Source organism: Squalius cephalus, assembly GCF_949319135.1.
Source record: "Squalius cephalus genome assembly, chromosome: 18".
NCBI classification, from domain to species: domain Eukaryota; kingdom Metazoa; phylum Chordata; class Actinopteri; order Cypriniformes; family Leuciscidae; genus Squalius; species Squalius cephalus.
In genome coordinates, this window is record NC_137139.1 from 13263356 (window position 1) to 13287601 (window position 24246).

The window sequence follows — 24246 nt, forward strand, 5'->3', positions numbered from 1 at the left end:
CTAAGATTATCAATCAATAATAACCATAAGTAGTTTATATTTTCCTCAATTAGCTCATAAAAATAAGGTGCTTTTTGTCTCAACTTTGTCTCAACTGTACCCATATGTAGTACAGTTGAGACACCCATTTTTAATGATGTAAAGGTAACTAAGCGTTCATTGTTAATATAATAAATAAAGACAAATAAAGAAAATAATAATTGGGCAACATGTTTGTTTATTCATCCATTTAAATGTATTTTATTCATTTTTTATTAAAGCTTCAAATTCAGAATACAGTTTGTGACTATTGTCTGCGAGTGCAAATTTCAACATTCAACTTCAGATTTTATTTTACAGGTTTTCACATTGGAGCAGCTGTGAGTGTAAATGTTCACGAATTAGTAAGCTACGAATATTTATTGTACAAATTCTCAAATTCACTTTTTTTTTTAAATATTCACATATTTTGCTACTCTTTTACCTTGAGTCTGGTTTGGTAAACTGGTTCGTCCAGTTCACTAAAAAGAGCCGGTTCAAAATAATGATTCATTCTCACTATTGACATTGCAGTCTCTCTTTAAAACGAAACTGAAGTCCAGTCTGCTGTGTACGTTAAAGGACAAATTGTCGTGGATGCCTATTGAAACAGACAGAAGAATACGAATCACGTAGGATACATATGTAAGTAGTTGTACATATAGGATATATTAATGAAAACTACAAAATTTCGCTTGTTTATTTGCTTTAAAAATACACCAACACCCGACAATACTGACGTCATACTAGGCCTACTTTATTCAACATTTCAAGCCAATGGAAAATGTCATATTATTATGTTTTTTCTTCTTCAATGAGATAGTGTGGAAACCAGTAATTGTTATTTCTTAACGCCAAAGGAGTAACGTAGTGTTAGGCAAGCGACACGTAACGTTAGGCCTAGCTGCTAAGTTACCTAACGTTATATAGCCTAGCATGAAGTTATTTTCAGCGCAACAGGACGGGATCATCATCACCATTAGCAGCTAACTATTACTAACTTACTGACACGACCAATCGATCAAAAAACTTTGTTTTAATGTAAAGTGGTTACTAAACAGTAAAACAGATCTCCACGAAAACACTCTACACGAAGCCATAGATTGTTAAAAATAAGGATAAATCATGTAACGTTAGGCTGAATGATTTGCGTCAAACATACATTTATTTCAACTGTGTAACGTTAGTGCCTCTTCGTATTGCATTTGGATAAAAACAAATTAATCTAAAAGAATGTGTAAGTGTAAGCCAAGGGATATTTCACGTTGGTTTTAAAGTTTTTTAGTTTAAAAGTAACTTGGCAAATATTACCTCACTGTAGGCTACAAAATTAGTCACAAAGTTGGGCCAACTCCCAGTTCCTTAATGGGTGCAAAAATGCATATGGAATTCGCCAAAAGTTACAGTTTGGTGAACTCTGACGTGTTCATACAACTAAACGATGTACTAATATCACAGAGACTGAATACACTTGAGCATGCATGTTTTGCAATGTATTGGAAAACACATCTTGAAACCAAACTTGAACAATCAAATTCAATGATTCAAGGTTGTCTGTGCTTAGATGCATTTTTACCTCTTAATGGACTAATTTTTCTCCCAATTTGCAGGCTTTTGTTTTTTCCTTAAAAATGAACTCACCGGTGTCAGATTATATGGAGCGTTTTGAGGAAATAGATAGTATTTTTCAGTCCCTTTTAAGTTAAGAAATGATACTGTGCTTGATCTCTAGCATACTAAACAGTTCCATTTGTAGGCCCCATATTTTGTATTGCTGAATACGCTATGTGTTTATTTAGAGATGTCATGTTATTTAAATATAAAATGTTTGCAATAGTGGTCTGGACCCAAATAAACTTGTAAGTCACAATTGGTAAAACCGTATATATAATCATATATATATTCTGCTTTTGCAATGATTCTGACCAGTTTTTCTATAAAAAAGAAAAAGAATTGGTAATAATGTCAACTAGACCAAATGCATTAACTCTGTTAAAAAATAACAGTATTAAACATGATCATTTCTCATGTTAATGTGTTAACTTTTTCAGCCCTAAAATACTTTTTCTAAAACCTGTCAAATGTATTTTTTTATTTGACATAGCTTGAAACCCCCTGGTTTGAATGTCTTATCCATAATATTCAGAAGAAAAAGCTCAGTTCCCTATACCATGTATATGTAAATGTAACTCTTTTTATCTTCTAGGGACACACCAAAATTCACTGGTCTGTCCTGGAGTGATAACGAAAGGTTTGAATTGTATTCCCTTGTCTAAAAATGAATTTATATTTGTGGAAAATGGCATGTAGCATGATTCATTAAGCTGAAGTTAGAACAGACAAGATTGTCACAGTCATTCTAGGCCATTGCTGGGGTGTCAGCACTGTTTATTGCATTGGACTCCCATTGCGGTTCGCTGGGTGGAAACTTTGTAACATTTGTTTTTATATTCTGACAGGGCTAATGTACACACATCAAACTCGTCAGTGGATCTGTGTTCGAGTGATGAGTCTATTCACCGTATCATAAACTTCACAACAGATTCTCCAGTTTCGAAAAAAAGGTCTGAAATTCTAAAATTCTATCTATCCATCCATCCATTTTCACATTCTATCTTTTTTACACATTTGCAAAGAATGCATTCTGCTTGTTGTCTTTCCACAACTGATTTTGAGATGCTGCTTGCCTTTGAACACAACGTCTTGAAATCCACTTTGATATGGTCCTAGATGTAGAATATTGCCCAGATAGTTTGAAACATACTATTTTGTGTATAGGACACTTTTGCTTTTCTCTTCTTGCTCTTTCTGGAATTAAGGATGCAGGGTTGCAGGGTTTTATTTTTTCCTTAAACATGAACTCACCGGTGTCAGATGATATGGAGTGTTTTGTGGAACTAGACAGTGAGTTAGACTATTTAAGTTAAGAAATGATACTGTGCTTGATCTCTAGCATACTAAACAATTCCATTTGTGGGCCCCATATTTTGTATTGCTGAATACGCTATGTGTTTATTTAGGGATGTCATGTTATTTTTAATATAAAATGTTTGCAATAGTGGTCTGGACCCAAATAAACTTGTAAAGCCTGGAACACACCAAGCTGATGGTCGGCTGTTGGGCAGTTTTTGTGCGTCGGCCGACTAAGTTTTCTCAATGTGTTCCGCACCGTCGGCTGAAATTGGTTCTTGTCTGCTTTTTTCCAGCCGATTCCACATGTTGAATCGGCGTCGGGTCGTCGGTGAAAGAGGGAACTCTGATTGGCTGTTCAGATTAGTGAACGAGTCAGTACACGAGATGACGAGAATAATAGCAAAACAGTGAACAAAGAAGTCAAAATCGGCACAGATAGAAGGATGTTCTAATGTTACGTCATCTTACCTGAGTGTTCCTTTAATAGCGAATATTTCAATATTAACATGAGCGGAGTGGAATAAAGAAAGTGTTTAGCAGGATTGATATTCAAAACGGTAAGCACGCACTGTTTTGTTTACGGTGTGTGTATCTGCAGCCTGCAGCGTTGGTTTCCCTTTTTGAATGATGAATATAGATGAATATATCTGTAGAAATAGACAGGCGACGCGAGACGACAACACAGTCGGCTTTCATCAGCGCTAGTTCATCGGCGTTGGCTTGGTGTGTTCCAGGCTTAAGTCACAATTGGTAAAATCGTATTTAAAGATTAATTTTGCTTTGAATTGTTATCTAAAATTGTAGAATTGGTTGTTTCACATAGCCTACCTAGTTGTTGCAACACTCAGAAGAAACTGGAACTGTAACATGTAACTTAGACTAAACCCTTTATATATTTTGACAGGAAGTCTCCAAGTGACTTACTCTGCCGTTTGAGTCTAAAAATAATACATATGTAAAATGGCATTTAAAGTTTAGTGATTCTGCTTTCGCAATGATTCTGACCAGTTTTTCTATAAAAAGAAAAAGAATTGGTAATAATGTCAACTAGACCAAATGCATTAACTCTGTAAAAAAATAACAGTATTAAACATGATCATTTCTCATGTTAATGTGTTAACTTTTTCAGCCCTAAAATACTTTTTCTAAAACCTGTCAAATGTATTTTTTTATTTGACATAGCTTGAAACCCCCTGGTTTGAATGTCTTATCCATAATATTCAGAAGAAAAAGCTCAGTTCCCTATACCATGTATATGTAAATGTAACTCTTTTTATCTTCTAGGGACACACCAAAATTCACTGGTCTGTCCTGGAGTGATAACGAAAGGTTTGAATTGTATTCCCTTGTCTAAAAATGAATTTATATTTGTGGAAAATGGCATGTAGCATGATTCATTAAGCTGAAGTTAGAACAGACAAGATTGTCACAGTCATTCTAGGCCATTGCTGGGGTGTCAGCACTGTTTATTGCATTGGACTCCCATTGCGGTTCGCTGGGTGGAAACTTTGTAACATTTGTTTTTATATTCTGACAGGGCTAATGTACACACATCAAACTCGTCAGTGGATCTGTGTTCGAGTGATGAGTCTATTCACCGTATCATAAACTTCACAACAGATTCTCCAGTTTCGAAAAAAAGGTCTGAAATTCTAAAATTCTATCTATCAAAAATCTTGAAACAGAAATGACATTCTCAAAACAAAATGGACAAACCTCCAAACCACTTGGCAATTGTTCACAACAGAATTGAATTTCTCATTAATTTCATCAAATTGCAAATGTCTAAGTACATGTCTCAGTGTCTCAGTACATCTTTGCAAATGATTAAGTACAGGTACCCTACATTTAGCACAATTTCCAAGTGAATAGATCTTGTTGATCTAAACTGATTGTTGATTCTCAGTCTAATGGTTGTTCGCTCCAAAACGTGTCAGCGTCATTTCATTGTATAAGTCATCACATGCACAATTGTCAAAATTAGTCAAGAAAATAATACCATGATAAATATATATATATATATATAAAATATACCATATAATATTATTGGCCACCAGGCCGCGGTGGATGTCCCAGACCAGCGAGGGGGCAATATAACTATGTGTGCTGCCATATCTGAGAATGGTGTGGCCACTCACATCCCCAGTCTTGGCCCATACAATACACAGAAGCTCCTCATCTTCTTGGACGCCTTCATTTTGATTTGATCCCTGATAATGAGAGAGGTCTCGTAGGGCATCACCTACCACAATATGTCATTGTATGGGACAATGTGAATTTCCACCGTGGCCCGCTCATCAGGGCCTGGTTCACTACTCATCCAAGGATGGTCATGGTGTTCCTACCACCTTACTCTCCTTTCCTCAATCCTATTGAGGAGTATTTCTCCGCTTGGAGGTGGAGAGTGTATGAGCATCAGGCTCACGATCAGAGGTCCCTGCTCCATGCAATGGACGCTGCGTGTGAGGATATCACAGGAGATCAGTGTAGGGGATGGTTGCGACATGCACGCCGTTTCTTCCCTCGTTGCATCGCAAGGGAGAATATACGCTGTGATGTGGACGAGAATCTGTGGCCAGACAGACAGCGGCGTGTGGATGAGGAGGGTGAGGACAGCCACCAGTGAAGAACTGTTAGTTGTGAAACTCCAGCTTTATTTACAGCACTGTAGGTTGCATATCTTTTTCATTGTTTTTTGTTTGTGCGTTTATATTACAGTATATTATGCTGTATACATTTTCTTTTTACTCTGATGTATGGAAGTTACTTTATGTGTGTGAATGATAATGGTTACAATTTCCTTGGCAGTATGAGTGCAATGTGTGATGTCAAACCTTGGAGGCTACTCTTACCCTAAAATCCTATTTCTTTTTTTCAGTTTTATACACAATTGTATTCTGTTAGACAAGAAACAGTACAGTAACCATTGTCAATGAAGGACTGGACTAAGACTGAAAGGTGGACATGAGGGATATTTCAATGGTCCTCTGCCATAGTGACAAAACATCTAAACATTTTGACTTGCAGTGCTTACACAATGCCAAAGGGACGAAGCATTTTGGGGGCACTGACTGTTTAAATGAGAAGGAAATTTAGTTTTGACACATGAGTGAACTGTTTTGGGAGAGGTATGAGCTTTTGCAGGTGAACCATGGTGTTGTGCCGAACCATCCACGTTATTTTGACAAAAGCACCAAGAGTGTTGAGAACGTCCAGTCTGTTTCAAGAAATGAGCCAAAGCAATTGAGAAGGATCTTTGACATTTTCGTGGCACTTACTCTTTATATGGGAAACAAATTTAGTTTTGAAGCATGAGTGAACGGTTTTGGGAGAGATATGAGCTTTTGCAAGTGAGCTATAGTGTTGTGCTGAACTGTAAGACTGTTTTGCCAAATGATCTTAGAGTTTTGAGAATGTAATTTCTGTTTCAAGAAATGAGCCAAACTAATGGAGAAAAACTGTAATGTGTTAACTTTTTCAGCCCTAAAATACTTTTTCTAAAACCTGTCAAATGTATTTTTTTATTTGACACAGCTTGAAGCCCCCTGGTTTGAATGTCTTATCCATAATATTCAGAAGAAAAAGCTCAGTTCCCTATACCATGTATATGTAAATGTAACTCTTTTTATCTTCTAGGGTCACACCAAAATCCACTGGTCTGTCTTGGAGTGATAACGAAAGGTTTGAATTGTATTCCCTTGTCTAAAAATGAATTTATATTTGTGGAAAATGGCATGTAGCATGATTCATTAGGCTATCTATCTATCCATCCATCCATCCATCTACCTTACACATTTGCAAAGAATGCATTCTGCTTGTTGTCTTTCCACAACTGATTTTGAGATGCTGCTTGCCTTTGAACACAACGTCTTGAAATCCACTTTGATATGGTCCTAGATGTAGAATATTGCCCAGATAGTTTGAAACATACTATTTTGTGTATAGGACACTTTTGCTTTTCTCTTCTTGCTCTTTCTGGAATTAAGGATGCAGGGTTGCAGGGTTTTATTTTTTCCTTAAACATGAACTCACCGGTGTCAGATGATATGGAGTGTTTTGTGGAACTAGACAGTGAGTTAGACTATTTAAGTTAAGAAATGATACTGTGCTTGATCTCTAGCATACTAAACAGTTCCATTTGTAGGCCCCATATTTTGTATTGCTGAATACGCTATGTGTTTATTTAGGGATGTCATGTTATTTAAATATAAAATGTTTGCAATAGTGGTCTGGACCCAAATAAACTTGAAAGTCACAATTTGTAAAGTCGTATAAAGATTAATTGTTATCTAAAATTGTAGAATTGGTTGTTTCACATAGCCTACCTAGTTGTTGCAACACTCAGAAGAAACTGTAACTGTAACATGTAACTTAGACTAAACCCTTTATATATTTTGACAGGGAGAGATCAATGTCTGCAAGTGACTTACTCTGCCGTTCGAGACAATGGTTTGTCTAAAAATAATACATATGTAAAATGGCATTTAAAGTTTAGTGATTCTGCTTTCGTAATGATTCTGACCAGTTTTCTATAAAAAGAAAAATAAATGGTAATAATGTCAACTAGACCAAATGCATTAACTATGTTAAAAAATGGCATGTAGCATGATTCATTAAGCTGAAGTTAGAACAGACAAGATTGTCACAGTCATTCTAGGCCATTGCTGGGGTGTCAGCACTGTTTATTGCATTGGACTCCCATTGCGGTTCGCTGGGTGGAAACTTTGTAACATTAGTTTTTTATATTTTGACAGGGCTGTAACAATATTAGCTCAAAGGGGAAATATTAATAATAATCCATAATTACTAATTATGATTAATTATTAATATTTGGGTCAGTTAATTAGATCAACTTTGAGGTAAGCCAATTAATATTACAATCAATTAATCAGTTCCAATGAACTCTTTGATTATTCATTTATTCTAAGAAAAGTGTATCTTTCATGGTCACTGAAAAATAATTATTCCTTAGCTTGTACAGTGCTTAGAGCATGTAACAAGATCAAGATCGTAAAAGGGACTTTGTATGCAAACAGAGGATCAGAAACCAGATGCATAATTGTGCACAAGTTTATTAACTAAATCACAAACATAACTAAACTAAACAAACAAACATACATACATTCATCCATACATACATGCATAGGTAAAGGGGTGAGTGATGTGGAACCGGAAGCAGGAAATAGAACTATGGAAAAGATCTATTTAACATTGAAAAGAACCATCAGCTGATCATTTTCAGAGCACCTCATTAAATTGAATACTTGCATGGATACAATTCTTGAAGTGGTTGAAAATTGAGTTCGTTGGTGGGTCCGTGAGGGTCAAAAGTCATGGTGCAAGTTGCCATCGTGTGGTTCTGATGCTGTTGTGGGTCGGAGCTCGCATGGTGGCTTCGAGCACATGGCTGTTGTGAGTCGAAGCCTGCTGTCCTGGCCTGCTGAGGGCACGCTGGACGGTGCGGCATTCTTTAATGCCAAGAAGGCCAGGAGTTGATCGTTGCCGATTCAATGATGGTAAAGTTGCAGTTTTTCTGTATTGAAGAAGAGGCAGTCTGTCTTCCTTTGGGGAGCGTGAAAGCATGGCAGGCAGTGCTCCGGCCTGCTGGGCCCAGGGCCCCAGTGATGGGGGAGGGGTTTTCCCCAGTATCAGCAGAAGCAGTGTTGTAGCTGGATGAGACAAGCTAAGAGAGGGAAGGGCTAGCGGAGAGGCCTTTTAAAGCCTGGTAAAGGTAACACCTTGAAGGCTGGCACAACCAATGAGAAGGGTGGAATTTCTGGCGGGAGTTTCCTCTGTGGGGAAGATTTACGACGCTATGTTCTAAGCATGCTCATCTGCAATGGCACGCTGGGTTGGTTCTTGAAGATGAAACTAAGAAAGATTCTTGTAATACTAATATGTTGCACAGCTATCAGCATATCATGTACATAATCATTTCGATCTTTGAAGTACCAATTTATAGAGACCAAACATGTGGGTTATATAATAAGATATATAGTATCAAAGAAATAATAGTATTAACAGATAATAGTATTAAAAGACACCACACAAGACAATAAACTCACGAAATGTTCTGGAATGCATGTTAATTTCAGGTTAATCAGTTCATCTATAAATGAATGCAGGAGAGTCTTTATTAAGGATTGATTCTGTCTTTCCATTGTCTCTCTTTTAAGCATGGGACACATTCTTTAACACTCATAAAACCTTATCTGATTGTGGTCATGACAACTAGGACCGTCTTGCCCTGTTTGGGGGATGGGACCACAGTGAAGTTTGAAGAATTTTATGGTACATATATACCAAACATTTGTGTCTGATCTGGTCTCAGTCGTTACAGGGCTAATGTACACACATCAAACTCGTCAGTGGATCTGTGTTCGAGTGGCGATTCAATGCACCATCCCATAAACTTCACAACAGAATCTCCAATTTGGAAAAAAAGGTGTGAAATTCTAAAATTCTTTCCATCCATCCATCCATCCATCCATCCATCCATTTTCTGCATTCTATCTTTTTTACACATTTGCAAAGAATGCATTCTGCTTGTTGTCTTTCCACAACTGATTTTGAGATGCTGCTTGCCTTTGAACACAACGTCTTGAAATCCACTTTGATATGGTCCTAGATGTAGAATATTGCCCAGATAGTTTGAAACATACTTTTTTGTGTATAGGACATTTTTGCTTTTCTCTTCTTGCTCTTTATTGAATTAAGGATGTTTAAATCTATGTTAAATCCTGCTTTTTTTAACCTTCCACAAAGCTTCAGTAATGTGTTTTTTCCATTCTCTTATGTAATCCCTGCAGTGGACGAAACAGAGCTTCACGGTTCTCGTTGCCTATAAGCTCGCCAGAGGATAGTGCTGAAGAAATAATTGGTCCTACCATGAACTTTACAATCAAAAACACAAGGTCTAAAATTCTATCTATCTATCTATCTATCTATCTATCTATCTATCTATCTATCTATCTATCTATCTATCTATCTGTCGTTTTATATATGTCAATCATTCTTTCTAATGGCCTCTCTTAAACAAATGTTAAAACAGGTAACCATTTGTAATACTGTAAAGAAAGCAATCGTTTTCTTTTTCAACTAAGACAGAGTTGCATGGAGTAAATTCTTCCAAGGTTTCTGCAACTGTCTTTTGTGCAAACTAAATATTTCAAATATTCACTTATTCTATCCTTTTTGCACGTCTCATGTTAATGAGTCTTTCTATCTATCTATCTATCTATCTATCTATCTATCTATCTATCTATCTATCTATCCATCCATTTTCACTTTCTGCATTCTATCTTTTTTACACATTTGCAAAGAATGCATTCTGCTTGTTGTCTTTCCACAACTGATTTTGAGATGCTGCTTGCCTTTGAACACAACGTCTTGAAATCCACTTTGATATGGTCCTAGATGTAGAATATTGCCCAGATAGTTTGAAACATACTATTTTGTGTATAGGACACTTTTGCTTTTCTCTTCTTGCTCTTTCTGGAATTAAGGATGCAGGGTTGCAGGGTTTTATTTTTTCCTTAAACATGAACTCACCGGTGTCAGATGATATGGAGTGTTTTGTGGAACTAGACAGTGAGTTAGACTATTTAAGTTAAGAAATGATACTGTGCTTGATCTCTAGCATACTAAACAGTTCCATTTGTAGGCCCCATATTTTGTATTGCTGAATACGCTATGTGTTTATTTAGGGATGTCATGTTATTTAAATATAAAATGTTTGCAATAGTGGTCTGGACCCAAATAAACTTGTAAGTCACAATTGGTAAAATTGTGTATAAAGATTCATTTCTTATCAAATTGTTATTTAAAATTGTAGAATTGGTTGTTTCACATAGCCTAGTTTATTGCATTGGGCTCCCATTGCGGTTTGCTGGGTGGAAAGTAAAATTAGTTTTTATATTCTGACAGGGCTAATGTACACACATCAAACTCGTCAGTGGATCTGTGTTCGAGTGGCGATTCAATGCACCATCCCATAAACTTCACAACAGAATCTCCAATTTGGAAAACAAGGTGTGAAATTCTAAAATTCTATCTATCTATCTATCTATCTATCCATCCATCCATCCATCCATCCATCCATCCATCCATCCATCCATCCATCCATCCATCCATCCATCCATCCATCCATCCATCCACGTTTGCAAAGAATGCATTCTGCTTGTTGTCTTTCCACAACTGATTTTGAGATGCTGCTTGTCTTTGAACACAACGTCTTGAAATCCACTTTGATATGGTCCTAGATGTAGAATATTGCCCAGATAGTTTGAAACATACTTTTTTGGGTATAGGACACTTTTACTTTTCTCTTCTTGCTCTTTCTGGAATTAAGGATGTTTAAATCTATGTTAAATCCTGCTTTTTTTAACCTTCCACAAAGCTTCTTTAATGTTTTTTTTCCATTCTCTCATGTAATCTCTGCAGTGGACTAAAGCTACGTAGTGCACGTCTCCGCGTTCCGAAGATTCCGCATTGTATGATATGTAAAACACACACGATTGAAATAACCAATCATTGTGGACACACATTTTGTAGAAAGTGCATAAGTGAGCAAAAATGTTTTAAATGCCAGAAAGAAGAGTTTAGTTCTACTAGACCAGACCACTTCTTTGCTGAACTTGGAGATGTGGTCTGTGATTACTGCTTGGAGACAAAGTACAAAGCTGTGAAGTACTGCTTCGAGTGCACTGTCCACCTTTGTGAGAACCATGTCAGGTGTCACATCATCACCCCAGCTCATCAAGGACACACCCTGACAGAGGTGGATGGCAACCCTAAACAAATGCTGTGCCCGCAACACAACAGAACATTGGAGGTGTTCTGTAAAACTGACCAAATGCACATCTGTAAAGTTTGTGCAGGAGAAAAACACAAAGGCCACGATAAGGTCTACAGGGTAATCAGTGCCACATTTTCAATATTCAGAATATTACATTCAACATTTTACAATGTTACTACTTTTTTGTAATAGGACAGCTAAGTAGTGCCTTATTTGTTTTGTTTTGTTTTGTTTTGTTTTTGTCTATTATAGATCATGAGTGAACCAGCCTCTTTGTGTATCGGTACTTTACTTGGTAGAATGAGTGCAGATGAACTAAGAACCTTCATACAGGAACTGACCGATGATTACCCAGATTGCTTAGGAAGTCAACTGGAGGATCTAGATGCCTCTGAAGTTGTTATTAAGTTGTTGAAAAGCTTTGGTGAAAATGGAGCTCTGATAATCACCCAGCGATACCAAAAAAGGTAAGACTACAGTTGAATGAAAAGGTAACTCTTTACAATAGAGATCAATGTCTGCAAGTGACTTACTCTGCCGTTTGAGACAAAGGTTTGTCTAAAAATAATACATACATAAAATGGCATTTTAAGTTTAGGGATTCTGCTTTTGCAATGATTCTGACCAGTTTTTCTATAAAAATAAAAATAAATGGTAATATGTCAACTAGACCAAAGACATTAACTACGTTAAAAAAATAACAGTATTAAACATGATCATTTCTCATGTTACAGTTTTCTCCATTGGTTTGGCTCATTTCTTGAAACAGAAATGACATTCTCATAACACCATGGACAAACCTCCAAACCACTTGGCAATTGTTCACAACAGAATTGAATTTCTCATTAATTTCATCAAATTGCAAATGTCTAAGTACATGTCTCAGTGTCTCAGTACATCTTTGCAAATGATTAAGTACAGGTAGCCTACATTTAGCACAATTTCCAAGTGAATAGATCTTGTTGATCTAAACTGATTGTTGATTCTCAGTCTAATGGTTGTTCGCTCCAAAACGTGTCAGCGTCATTTCATTGTATAGGCTAAGTCATCACATGCACAATTGTCAAAATTAGTCAAGGACATAATACCATGAATACCACATATATATTGAATTTCCACCGTGGCCCGCTCATCAGGGCCTGGTTCACTACTCATCCAAGGATGGTCATGGTGTTCCTACCACCTTACTCTCCTTTCCTCAATCCTATTGAGGAGTATTTCTCCGCTTGGAGGTGGAGAGTGTATGAGCATCAGGCTCAAGATCAGAGGTCCCTGCTCCATGCAATGGACGCTGCGTGTGAGGATATCACAGGAGATCAGTGTAGGGGATGGTTGCGACATGCACGCCGTTTCTTCCCTCGTTGCATCGCAAGGGAGAATATACGCTGTGATGTGGACGAGAATCTGTGGCCAGACAGACAGCGGCGTGTGGATGAGGAGGGTGAGGACAGCCACCAGTGAAGAACTGTTAGTTGTGAAACTCCAGCTTTATTTACAGCACTGTAGGTTGCATATCTTTTTCATTGTTTTTTGTTTGTGCGTTTATATTACAGTATATTATGCTGTATACATTTTCTTTTTACTCTGATGTATGGAAGTTACTTTATGTGTGTGAATGATAATGGTTACAATTTCCTTGGCAGTATGAGTGCAATGTGTGATGTCAAACCTTGGAGGCTACTCTTACCCTAAAATCCTATTTCTTTTTTTCAGTTTTATACACAATTGTATTCTGTTAGACAAGAAACAGTACAGTAACCATTGTCAATGAAGGACTGGACTAAGACTGAAAGGTGGACATGAGGGATATTTCAATGGTCCTCTGCCATAGTGACAAAACATCTAAACATTTTGACTTGCAGTGCTTACACAATGCCAAATAGTAGGGAGGTTAAGGCCAAAAAATAGGCCTTTGACTTCAAGTCATGATGCAAAGGTCGCCTTTGGTATGGAAGTACCTTAGGGTCATACAAATAAATTTATCCTAAGACACAAGTGACATCACACTTTGTATCAGAAATAAACAGGTAATTTCAAAAATGGCCGCCAATGCGCCGAAAATACTCTAGAGCCCATATCTTTGCTTCTGTTATCACTATAATGACAAATTTGGTGTCAAAGTGTACATTTTTGGGGTCAAGGAATCCAATAAAATTGGTTTCAAGTTTAAAAAAACAAATATTTTCCCCATACCATGACAATTGGGGGTAAATATGCACATTTCACATAAAAATTGTGTCATCAGAGTGACTTTACTTATCTTTTCCTTCAAAAACTTTAATTTTGTATTTAAGTAGTGCAGCTACTTCTGTACATTACATTTGTCCTAAGTAGCATGAGATTTCGACCAGTCAGGAGTAGTCTATAGCAAATCAGTTCCTGCAACAACACATCCCATCTGCACCAGGAGCTGTGACAGCTGTTGAAGGTCAGAGGTGACAGGTTAACACTTTGAGGTTCGTATGACTTTCTCATTAAATAGAAAAATGCTTTTAATGTTAGATAACTAGTAACTAGCTAGCTAGACAACCCGATCCCTGGACACGGAAGCTAGCTCTAGGGACGTAGAACGTCACCTCGCTGGCGGGGAAGGAGCCTGAGATTGTGCGTGAGGTTGAGAGGTTCCGACTAGAGATAGTCGGGATCACCTCTACGCACGGCTTGGGCTCTGGAACCACTCTCCTCGAGAGAGGATGGACTCTTCACCACTCTGGAGTTGCCCATGGTGAAAGGCGGCGGGCTGGTGTGGGTTTGCTTATAGCCCCCCAGCTCAGCCGCCATGTGTTGGAGTTCACCCCGGTGAACGAGAGGGTCGTTTCCCTGGGCCTTCGGGTCGGGGATAGGTCTCTCACTGTCGTGTGCGCCTACGGGCCGAACGGCAATGCAGAGTACCCGGCCTTCTTGGGGTCTCTGGGAGGGGTGCTGGAAAGTGCTCCAACTGGGGACTCCGTCGTTCTACTGGGGGACTTCAATGCCCACGTGGGCAACGACAGTGACACCTGGAGGGGCGTGATTGGGAGGAATGGCCCCCCTGATCTGAACCCGAGTGGTGTTCAGTTATTGGACTTCTGTGCTAGTTACAGTTTGTCCATAACGAACACCATGTTCAAGCATAAGGGTGTCCATCAGTGCACGTGGAACCAGGACACCCTAGGCCGTAGGTCGATGATCGACTTTGTGGTCGTTTCATCTGACCTGCGGCCATATGTCTTGGACACTCGGGTAAAGAGAGGGGTGGAGCTGTCAACTGATCACCACCTGGTGGTGAGTTGGATCTGATGGCGGGGAGGAATCTGGACAGACTCGGCAGACCCAAGCGTACTGTGAGGGTCTGCTGGGAACGTTTGACCGAGTCTCCTGTCAGAGAGATCTTCAACTCCCACCTCCGGTGGAGCTTCGACCGGATCCCGAGGGAGGCTGGAGATATTGAGTCCGAGTGGACCATGTTCTCCACCTCCATTGTCGAAGCGGCCGCTCGGAGCTGTGGCCGTAAGGTCTCCGGTGCCTGTCGAGGTGGAAATCCCCGAACCCGGTGGTGGACACCGGAAGTAAGGGATGCCGTCAAGCTGAAGAAGGTTGGTGGAGAGTTCCTGCCTCAAGTGGAGGAGTTTAAGTATCTTGGGGTTTTGTTTACGAGTGAGGGAAGGATGGAACGGGAGATTGACAGATGGATCGGTGCAGCTTTTGCAGTAATATAAGCGGAAGAAGATGGATGGATGGATGGATAGATCCCTCTTCATCATTCAAACTGAGAAACAATCCTGAAAGATTGCAATCATGTTACAAAGAAGCTTTAGATAACATCCAGGAGCTGAAGGCATTAGGGGATCTGCCTGAGTTTATAGTGGACATTAGTGGTGGTAGTCAGGATGTAGTTCAGCTGATGATTCAAAATCCTATGGTGTGGCACAAAAGCTGCAGAAATGCGATTGATAAACAAAAAGTTGAGAGAGCAAGAAAAAGAAAAAAGCATGAAGAGTCTGTGAGTCCAGTAAAAACATGGCGAATGAGTGACAAGTCCACCACACTCGCTTTACCCAGACCCTCAACATCATCACGTGAACCATTCGATAAACTGTGTCTCTTCTGTGGTGAAGTGGGCAAAAAAAAGGAACTGAGGAGGGCTGCCACCCTTGGCTTGGATAGAAAAGTGAAAGAATGTGCTCAGGTGGTGGGTGACAGGCATCTATTGGCTGAACTAGCTGCTGGTGACATGGTTGCTATTAATGCTGTTTATCATCGTGCATGCCTGACTAGGCTCTATAGAAAATCAGAAACTGTTGGATGTGACTCAACTGAAAGTAATGCAACTCAGGTCATCAGAGCACATGTCCTCAATGAGTTGCTCGAATACATCGAGGACTATCGTTGCTCAGGGGAATCACTGGCAATGTCTGACTTGACAGCCCTCTATGACGAGCGCATTGCTGATCTTGGATTTCCAAACATCAAATGCAACACCACACGCCTTCGGAAGGATATTGAACGCCTGATTCCTGACATCAGATCAGTACAAATAAATCGTGTCTGGTCCGTTGTATTTGATGATGACCTGAGCAAAGCTGTTGCTAACATGAAAAATAACACTTCTACCGATGTCTCCATCATCTTCAAAGCAGCCAAAATCCTCCGGCAAGAGTATCTCCCAATGAAGCATGCTTTTACAGGTGCCTTCTCAACTTCCTGTGAAGCTGATTCTATCCCTCCCATGCTGAGATCGTTCTTACACATGCTTCTTGATGGATCAGGTATTGATCAGCCACCTCCTGGACCTGAGAAGTTCCAGGCTGCAACATCCATTGGGCAGCAAATCATTTTCAACTCTGTAAGATGCAGATCCAAGAAACATGGCAGTGTTCCTTGTCACATAAGAGAGAGGGAAACACCAGCTTCGCTATATCTGGCAATGAAACTACACCAGCAAAGTGGTAGTAGATATCTGGTGAAGGCCATGCATAAAAGAGGAATGTGTGTGTCATATGACCGCTTGAAAACATTTAGCATAGATATAGCGAATTCAGTGATCAGTCACTAGGAGCAGATTGGTGTCGTGGTCCCACCTCAGGCAGTCAAGGGTGTCTTAACCATTGGCGGTTTTGATAACATTGACCACAACTCATCATCGACAATAGCATCATCAGCCCTCCATGGAACATGCATCAGCATTCAACAGCACTTCTCTTCAGACAGCCAACATACTGAGAATCTGACTGACATCCTAGATCCAGCTGAAATGGGGAAGCATGTGAAATCCTTGCCAAACTGTGAACATAGTTATGAACTTATTGTCTCACTAATCAGTTCCTTTGCACCCATACAGTAATACACATATTCAACACTTTAAGTTGTTATTTATTAAATTATTATTAACCCTCTAGGCGCCACGGTCGAGTTTACTCGACAAGATGCGGCACTGAATAAAACGGCCAAATAGGGTGTCAAATAGGGTGTCAAATTTCGTTCGACCTACCCTCCCTTAGATGGCAGACATGTCATACTTCATCCCCGACTCAAATAAACAACATGCTTCTATACAAAATCTTCGAGCTAGAGCGCATTAAATCAGTGCGAACAAAAGCGGAGCTAGTGTGCGAGTGAGCCATTTTATCACAGCAATATTGTCAACGTCAGCGAGTATTTGCATTAGATTATTATTATTATTATTATCTAATGGCATCAATAAAGCTTACCCGCAATGAAGTGTTGGGTCTTCTATTCGTGGACCCTGATTCTGAAGGGGAATATCTGCCTGATTCTGAAAGTGAAAGTAGAGCCCTACACCAAGCACAAACGGTGAATCCTTTGCCCAATTTAGATGGTCCTTTACCCAATGTCAGTGGTGGGAATAATGTTTCTCGGGGTCGGAGTGTTCATCGCGAAGTTAGCAGGCGTGTTAGTGTTGTGTGGAACGAGGCGGGAGTGCCTTTTACCGTGTGTGCCTCTCCACAATCGCGGCGACAGTATTGTGGTGGAGACTTTGTTTGTCTAATGCCACTGGGTATGTTAGACGAGGTTGAAGTATTCATAGGACAGTTAGGGGGCAACGTGGAGGCAGGGTGGGGAGTCGCAATGACAATGACAGTAGTCCGAGCTGTGCACACTCGGCGCGCGCGCGAGGCAGATCTGGCCGCGCTGCTCGTAGCAGGAGCAGAGATGGTGTGACACGGGGCAGAGGGGCTATTATGCATAGTCTATCGCAAGCTGATGGGAATGCCGGCTTTTGAGTACTTGGCCAATGAGGATGATTTACTGTATGTAGTAAATAGAAAATCTCTACAGCAAAAGGCCAACTGCTACTTGCATTCTGTTTGTTTCTACCATTTATTAGTAATGATTTACACAGTTTGTTTACTACTTACTATTTACCTGAGCATTCAGTATTGTGCAATATAGCATACAGAAGGTGAGGGACATTTTGGGGGGAAAGAAGTGCTGCATTTTATCATTTTATCATTTAAACGCGACTTTTCATGAAAATTCTATAATCCAAGATGGCCGCCACCATAATGATGTCATAATATGCAAATTAGATGGGAAAATGTAATCCCTAAATAAACTTTGGGTCATCCTTAATATTTCTCTAATTTACAGAAAGTCTCTATCTTTTATCACTTTTAAGATATAGCCTTTTGAAATGAAGATGTCAAAATCGAACATTTTAGGAAAAAACCTCTGGCGCCGAAACACTGTGTGTTTGGCATGTGTTTTTTAATAAAAAATTGCATACTTCACCTCCAATTGTCATGGTAAGGACAACATTATTGTTTTTTAGTCTTGGAACCTATTTTATTGGACTCCTTGACCCCAAAAATGTACACGTTGATACCAAATTTGTCATTATAGCTATAACAGAAGCAAAGATATGGGCCTCTCAAGTATGGTCGGCGGCCATTTTTAAAAAATGTGCGTATATAAGATACAAAATGTGATCTCACGTGTGTCTTAGGATAAATTTATTTCTATGGCCCTAAGGTACTTCCATACCAAAGGGGACCTTTGCATCATGACTTGAAGTCAAAAGTCACTTAACCTCCCTACTAAAAGGGACGAAGCATTTTGGGGGCACTGACTGTTTAAATGAGAAGGAAATTTAGTTTTGACACATGAGTGAACTGTTTTGGGAGAGGTATGAGCTTTTGCAGGTGAACCATGGTGTTGTGCCGAACCATCCACGTTATTTTGACAAAAGCACCAAGAGTGTTGAGAACGTCCAGTCTGTTTCAAGAAATGAGCCAAAGCAATTGAGAAGGATCTTTGACATTTTCGTGGCACTTACTCTTTATATGGGAAACAAATTTAGTTTTGAAGCATGAGTGAACGGTTTTAGGAGAGATATGAGCTTTTGCAAGTGAGCTATAGTGTTGTGCTGAACTGTAAGACTGTTTTGCCAAATGATCTTAGAGTTTTGAGAATGTAATTTCTGTTTCAAGAAATGAGCCAAACTAATGGAGAAAAACTGTAATGTGTTAACTTTTTCAGCCCTAAAATACTTTTTCTAAAACCTGTCAAATGTATTTTTTTATTTGACACAGCTTGAAGCCCCCTGGTTTGAATGTCTTATCCATAATATTCAGAAGAAAAAGCTCAGTTCCCTATACCATGTATATGTAAATGTAACTCTTTTTATCTTCTAGGGACACACCAAAATCCACTGGTCTGTCTTGGAGTGATAACGAAAGGTTTGAATTGTATTCCCTTGTCTAAAAATGAATTTATATTTGTGGAAAATGGCATGTAGCATGATTCATTAGGCTATCTATCTATCCATCCATCCATCCATCTACCTTACACATTTGCAAAGAATGCATTCTGCTTGTTGTCTTTCCACAACTGATTTTGAGATGCTGCTTGCCTTTGAACACAACGTCTTGAAATCCACTTTGATATGGTCCTAGATGTAGAATATTGCCCAGATAGTTTGAAACATACTTTTTTGTGTATAGGACACTTTTGCTTTTCTCTTCTTGCTCTTTCTGGAATTAAGGATGTTTAAATCTATGTTAAATCCTGCTTTTTTTAACCTTCCACAAAGCTTCAGTAATGTTTTTTTTCCATTCTCTCATGTAATCTCTGCAGTGGACGAAAGCTACGTCCTGCAGAGATTCCGCATCGTATGATATGTAAAAAATGGTGAAAATGGAGCTCTGATAATCACCCAGCGATACCAAAAAAGGTAAGACTACAGTTGAATGAAAAGGTAACTCTTTACAATAAGCTTCATTAGTTAAAGGGATGGTATAATGCCCTTTTCACAAGATGTAAAATAAGTCTATGATGTCCCCAGAGTGTTTGTGTGAACTTTTTGAGGGTGAGCAAAAACGCACCGTTTTTGTGTCTGTCCCTTTAAATGCAAATGAGCTGCTGCTTTCAGCACAGGGGGCGGAGCTTCAAGAGCTTGTGTCCTTTTACCTCACACACACATGCACTGAAAATTTCAATGTTTATGTTCAAACCTAGGTCAGACAATGATGGAGAGACTCAAGAAGAAGTGACAACATGTAGAAAGCAACAGGACGATTCTGATTGGATAGTTGATGAATTTATGTAGTTTATGTGTAGTTATCTTTTCTAGTCATTGATTAGCATATTCTGTCTTGATAATCTATAAATCGTGTTCTGGGGGCGGGGTTTATGTAAATTTTAGGGTTGGTGATGTCACTAACCCGGGAGAAATGTCCTGTAGTCCCTACCAGCCGTTTGTTGTAGTCCTTAAAAAGTAATTTCTTTAAAAGAAAATATCTCCCTTTGCTCTGAACTTTGAGCATTGTAACTTTGCAGATGTTATTTATGCTCAAACAGCAACATTACACACTAACTAAAGTTAGAAAAGTGAAATCATAATCAAACACACCTTTAACATAAGTTAACTACCTTAAGCCGCTTTTCCACCGAAATTACCCGGAACAATTTGTCCCAGGAACTTTTTTCCCAGGAACCTTTTTTGCCCCAGACCGGTTGCTTTCTGCGTTTACACCGCGGTCTAAAGTACCGGGAAGGTAAACTGCGCGCAACTGCTCCTCCCAGTCTGCGACGGACAGTAATCAGTTTTGAGCGCCACATTTATAAGTATGGAGGAGATTCAAACTGTGCTGCAGTTATTGGTTTACTAACGAGGTAGGCTAATTAACATAACAAAATAGACGAGCACTGATACTAAAGCGTGTTCAGAAAGCTCGTATGCGTATAAAATTAGACAAGGTACGTTGTGAGATGACTGGGACGAACGCGCAAAAATTTCCTTTTGCGCAAATACTCTTAAAAAAAGCCTGAACCCCGTCTATCAATCATAAATAGTGACAGTCTTGTAAATAGTTGTTTGTTACCAACCTCAATGCGCTATTTCAATCCTGTTATAGTAAATTTGTAACATGGTTTGCCTTGCAATAGATGACAATGTGTAAACATAATGACTTAATATTAAAAGCTGTGGCAGAAAAGAGACGAGCACTGATAAAGCGTGTTCAGAGCTCGTAATGCTAACGTTAGATATAAAATTGTATGTTATCAGCTATTGCGGACATTGGCCGTGAGATGGCTGTGACGAACGCGCAGAAAGTTTCCTCTTCCACAAATACCCAAATAATAAAGCCTGAAACTCGTCGCCAGTCCCCCAGTTTTTTTTATTAAATTCCATATTTGCAGACAGACAACTTTACTGCATGAAGCCACTTTTTAAAAGGGAGGTTAAAAATAAAGAAAATGCTGCGTGGAGTCATCCAACCAAAATGCGGCGTGAACACAACCAATCAGCTTGTGCAGCGCACAAGTCCCACCCCTGAAAGTTCCTGAACTTTGAAAAAGTACTACCTCGTGAGCAGGGACTATCGGAGGGGCAAATATTTACCCGGAACTTCATTTAGACCCTGGTTCCTGCGGTGTAAACACATCGAGTACCAGCCCAAAGTTCCTAGTTCCTGGGGAAAGTTCCTGCGGTGGAAACGCGGCTTTAGTTAACATGAACTAAGAATCAACAATACTTCTACAGCATTTATTAATTAGTTAATATTAACTTCAACATTTACTAATACATTATAAAAATCAAAGGTTGTATTTGTTAACATTAGTTGCACTGTGAACTAACATGAACAAACAATGAACAGCTTTATTTTTATTAACATTAACAAAGATTAATAAATACTGTAACAAATGTACTGCTCATTGTTAATTCATGTTAGTTAATATATTTACTAATGTTAACTAATGAACCTTATTGTAAAGTGTTACCAATAAAAAAAGTGACATTGATGTCAGTAAAGTATCACAATACTCAAGAATATTTTCATTGGATGAGGAGTTTGGATTGTACAAGGAAAAGGACTTCATATAATTCATGAGTTTTTGTCCCCACAGTCCATACTTTGTTGTTGAATGAGAACAAGATGGAAAAAAATCTACAAAATAATAATCTCATTAATTATCAAAAATCTCATTAATCATAATAAATTGGCATATTCTGTGTATGCTCAGTTGAATCAAGTCAATATGCAATTCTATTATGTCATATGCTAAGCAAACAGAATTATCTACAGCACTGTTAAAAGTTTACCACATGTAAAGGTGTGTTTTTCATGCATGGATACTTTATATTATTTGAAAAATATTAATGAAGATCCAAATTAATATATTATTCTTTGAAGTCATTCATTGAACAACCTAACACAAACATCAACTTGGGAGATTTTTTTTTTCTGCAGGCATTGGTGAGCCTACACTGGATTTTAACACAAACCTATCTCACTTTCAGACAGAAAGTTTAAATGGAAATAGTGCTTGGAAATGTGTGTAAAATAATTGTCAGAAATAAATGTAAATGTAGATATGTATATTTTGGTATAAAAATGAAAGTAACCTGTGAGTAACAAACACTAAAAAAAAAACACTAATTGTCAATTGAATCAGTTTTTAGTATCTTAAATGGAGCGTATGGAGTTACATACAATTTCTCTTAAACTCATAATTATTTATCTATTTTGATCTATTTTCAACTAAGCACAAAAATGTACTTATTTTGTTTGTGATCTAAAAAAAGTGCAGGATCTTAATGATTTTATGTAATAGACATCCTAAAACCTGGTAATTTTTTAGGTTTAAATGGGATTTTAACTCTTTTGGATCTCATTGTACATTCAAATGTTTTACATGCTTGTAAGTTCTGGTCTGGACAACAGGTTGACTTTGTGTCATGACAAAGTAAACAGCTTTTTGAGAGTTTTATATCTTAAAAACATAAAATGGAATTTAAATGCAAAAACTTTGTACAAGTTTACTTAACTTGTACAAAGATGATGGTGAAAATTGTTAAAACTATAACATCAATGATGGTCTCGTCGTTGTTTTCGTTGCCAGAGTTGTCATTATTGTATCATTGTTGTTTTTGTTTGTTTAGTGTTGTGTAAGCAGAATTAATAATAAAATAAATAAATAAATAAATAAAAAAAAGGGAAAATTGTTAAAATTGAAAGTAGATTACATCTGGTGTGGGCTATATTTTTTGTTTTTTTTTTGTTTTTTGCTGTTTTTTTTTTTTTTTTTCATGTCGGTGAGGCCATCTAATTTGTAACTTTCTTAAAGGGTTAGTTCACCCAAAAATGAAAATTCTGTCAGTAATTACTCACCCTCATGTTGTTCCAACCGCGTAAGACCTTCGTTCATCTTCGGAACACAAATTAAGATATTTTTGATGAAATCATTCTGAGCTATGTCTCACTCCTCCATAGGCTGCTATGTGACCGAAACTTGCTGGCCCAGAAAAGTCATTAAAGAGATCGTTAATATAGTCCAAGTGACTCCAGTGGCTCAATCTTAAGTATATCAAGCGACGAGAATACTTTTTGTGCGCAAAAACAAACAAAAATAACGACTTTATTCCACTTTTCATTTCCTTCTCTCTGGGCCTCTAGTTGGTTCGCGTAGTGTTTTTGCGTAGCGCGTCTGTGTTACACGTCACCACGTAGGCTCAGTATTGGCCGACGCCGGTCATATGTGTGATGCGTGATGACGTGCAACACAGACGCGCAGCGCAAAAACACTACGAGGCTCAGAGAGAAGGAAATGAATAGTGGAATAAAGTCGTTATTTTTGTTTGTTTTTGCGCACAAAAAGTATTCTCGTCGCTTGATATACTTAAGATTGAGCCACTGGAGTCACTTGGACTATATTAACGATCTCTTTAATAACTTTTCTGGGCCAGCAAGTTTCGGTCACTTAGAAGCCTATGGAGGATTCAGATATGGCTCAGATTTCATCAAAAATATCTTAATTTGTGTTTCGAAGATGAACGAATGTCTTACGCGGTTGGAACAACATGAGGGTGAGTAATTACTGACAGAATTTTCATTTTTGGGTGAACTAACCCTTTAATATAAGAATGGGGTAGGAGTTTATAAGATTTTTTTTTCTTCATCCTACTCCTGTTTTTCTTGTCATGGAATGTATTTTTGTTGTGTTTGTTGGATTGTTGTTGTGGCATTTCGTGTTGCATTACCATGAAAAGAGAATAAATAAATGCAATGAAAAAT

The 24246-nt window shown here is 38.4% G+C and overlaps 1 protein-coding gene across 2 annotated transcripts; it reads left to right on the forward strand.

Annotated features, from left to right (window-relative positions):
* Positions 1-539: 539 nt before the first annotated feature.
* On the forward strand, positions 540-23545 carry LOC307146051 (uncharacterized protein). Of its 2 annotated transcripts, XM_079849815.1 has the most exons (14): positions 540-663; positions 2225-2269; positions 2478-2582; positions 4216-4260; positions 4469-4573; positions 6568-6612; positions 9263-9376; positions 9741-9845; positions 10858-10962; positions 11374-11845; positions 11981-12195; positions 19363-19407; positions 19805-19901; positions 20186-23545. In XM_079849815.1, coding segments are annotated over exons 1-13 (1461 nt in total). In that variant the 5' UTR covers positions 540-661; the 3' UTR covers positions 19863-19901; positions 20186-23545. The 2 variants fall into 2 exon arrangements, with proteins under 2 accessions (XP_079705941.1, XP_079705942.1); XM_079849816.1 differs by lacking the exon at positions 9263-9376 and having other exon boundaries at positions 566-663.
* The last annotated feature ends 701 nt before the right edge of the window (positions 23546-24246 follow it).

What these genes read in the sequence shown, in the direction of transcription:
- LOC307146051 (XM_079849815.1), top strand. An exon ending in TCTCCAATTTGGAAAAAAAG is followed by an intron (nt 9,377 to 9,740) that starts GTGTGAAATTCT and finishes TAATCCCTGCAG; the next exon opens with TGGACGAAACAGAGCTTCAC. An exon ending in TCTCCAATTTGGAAAACAAG is followed by an intron (nt 10,963 to 11,373) that starts GTGTGAAATTCT and finishes TAATCTCTGCAG; the next exon opens with TGGACTAAAGCTACGTAGTG.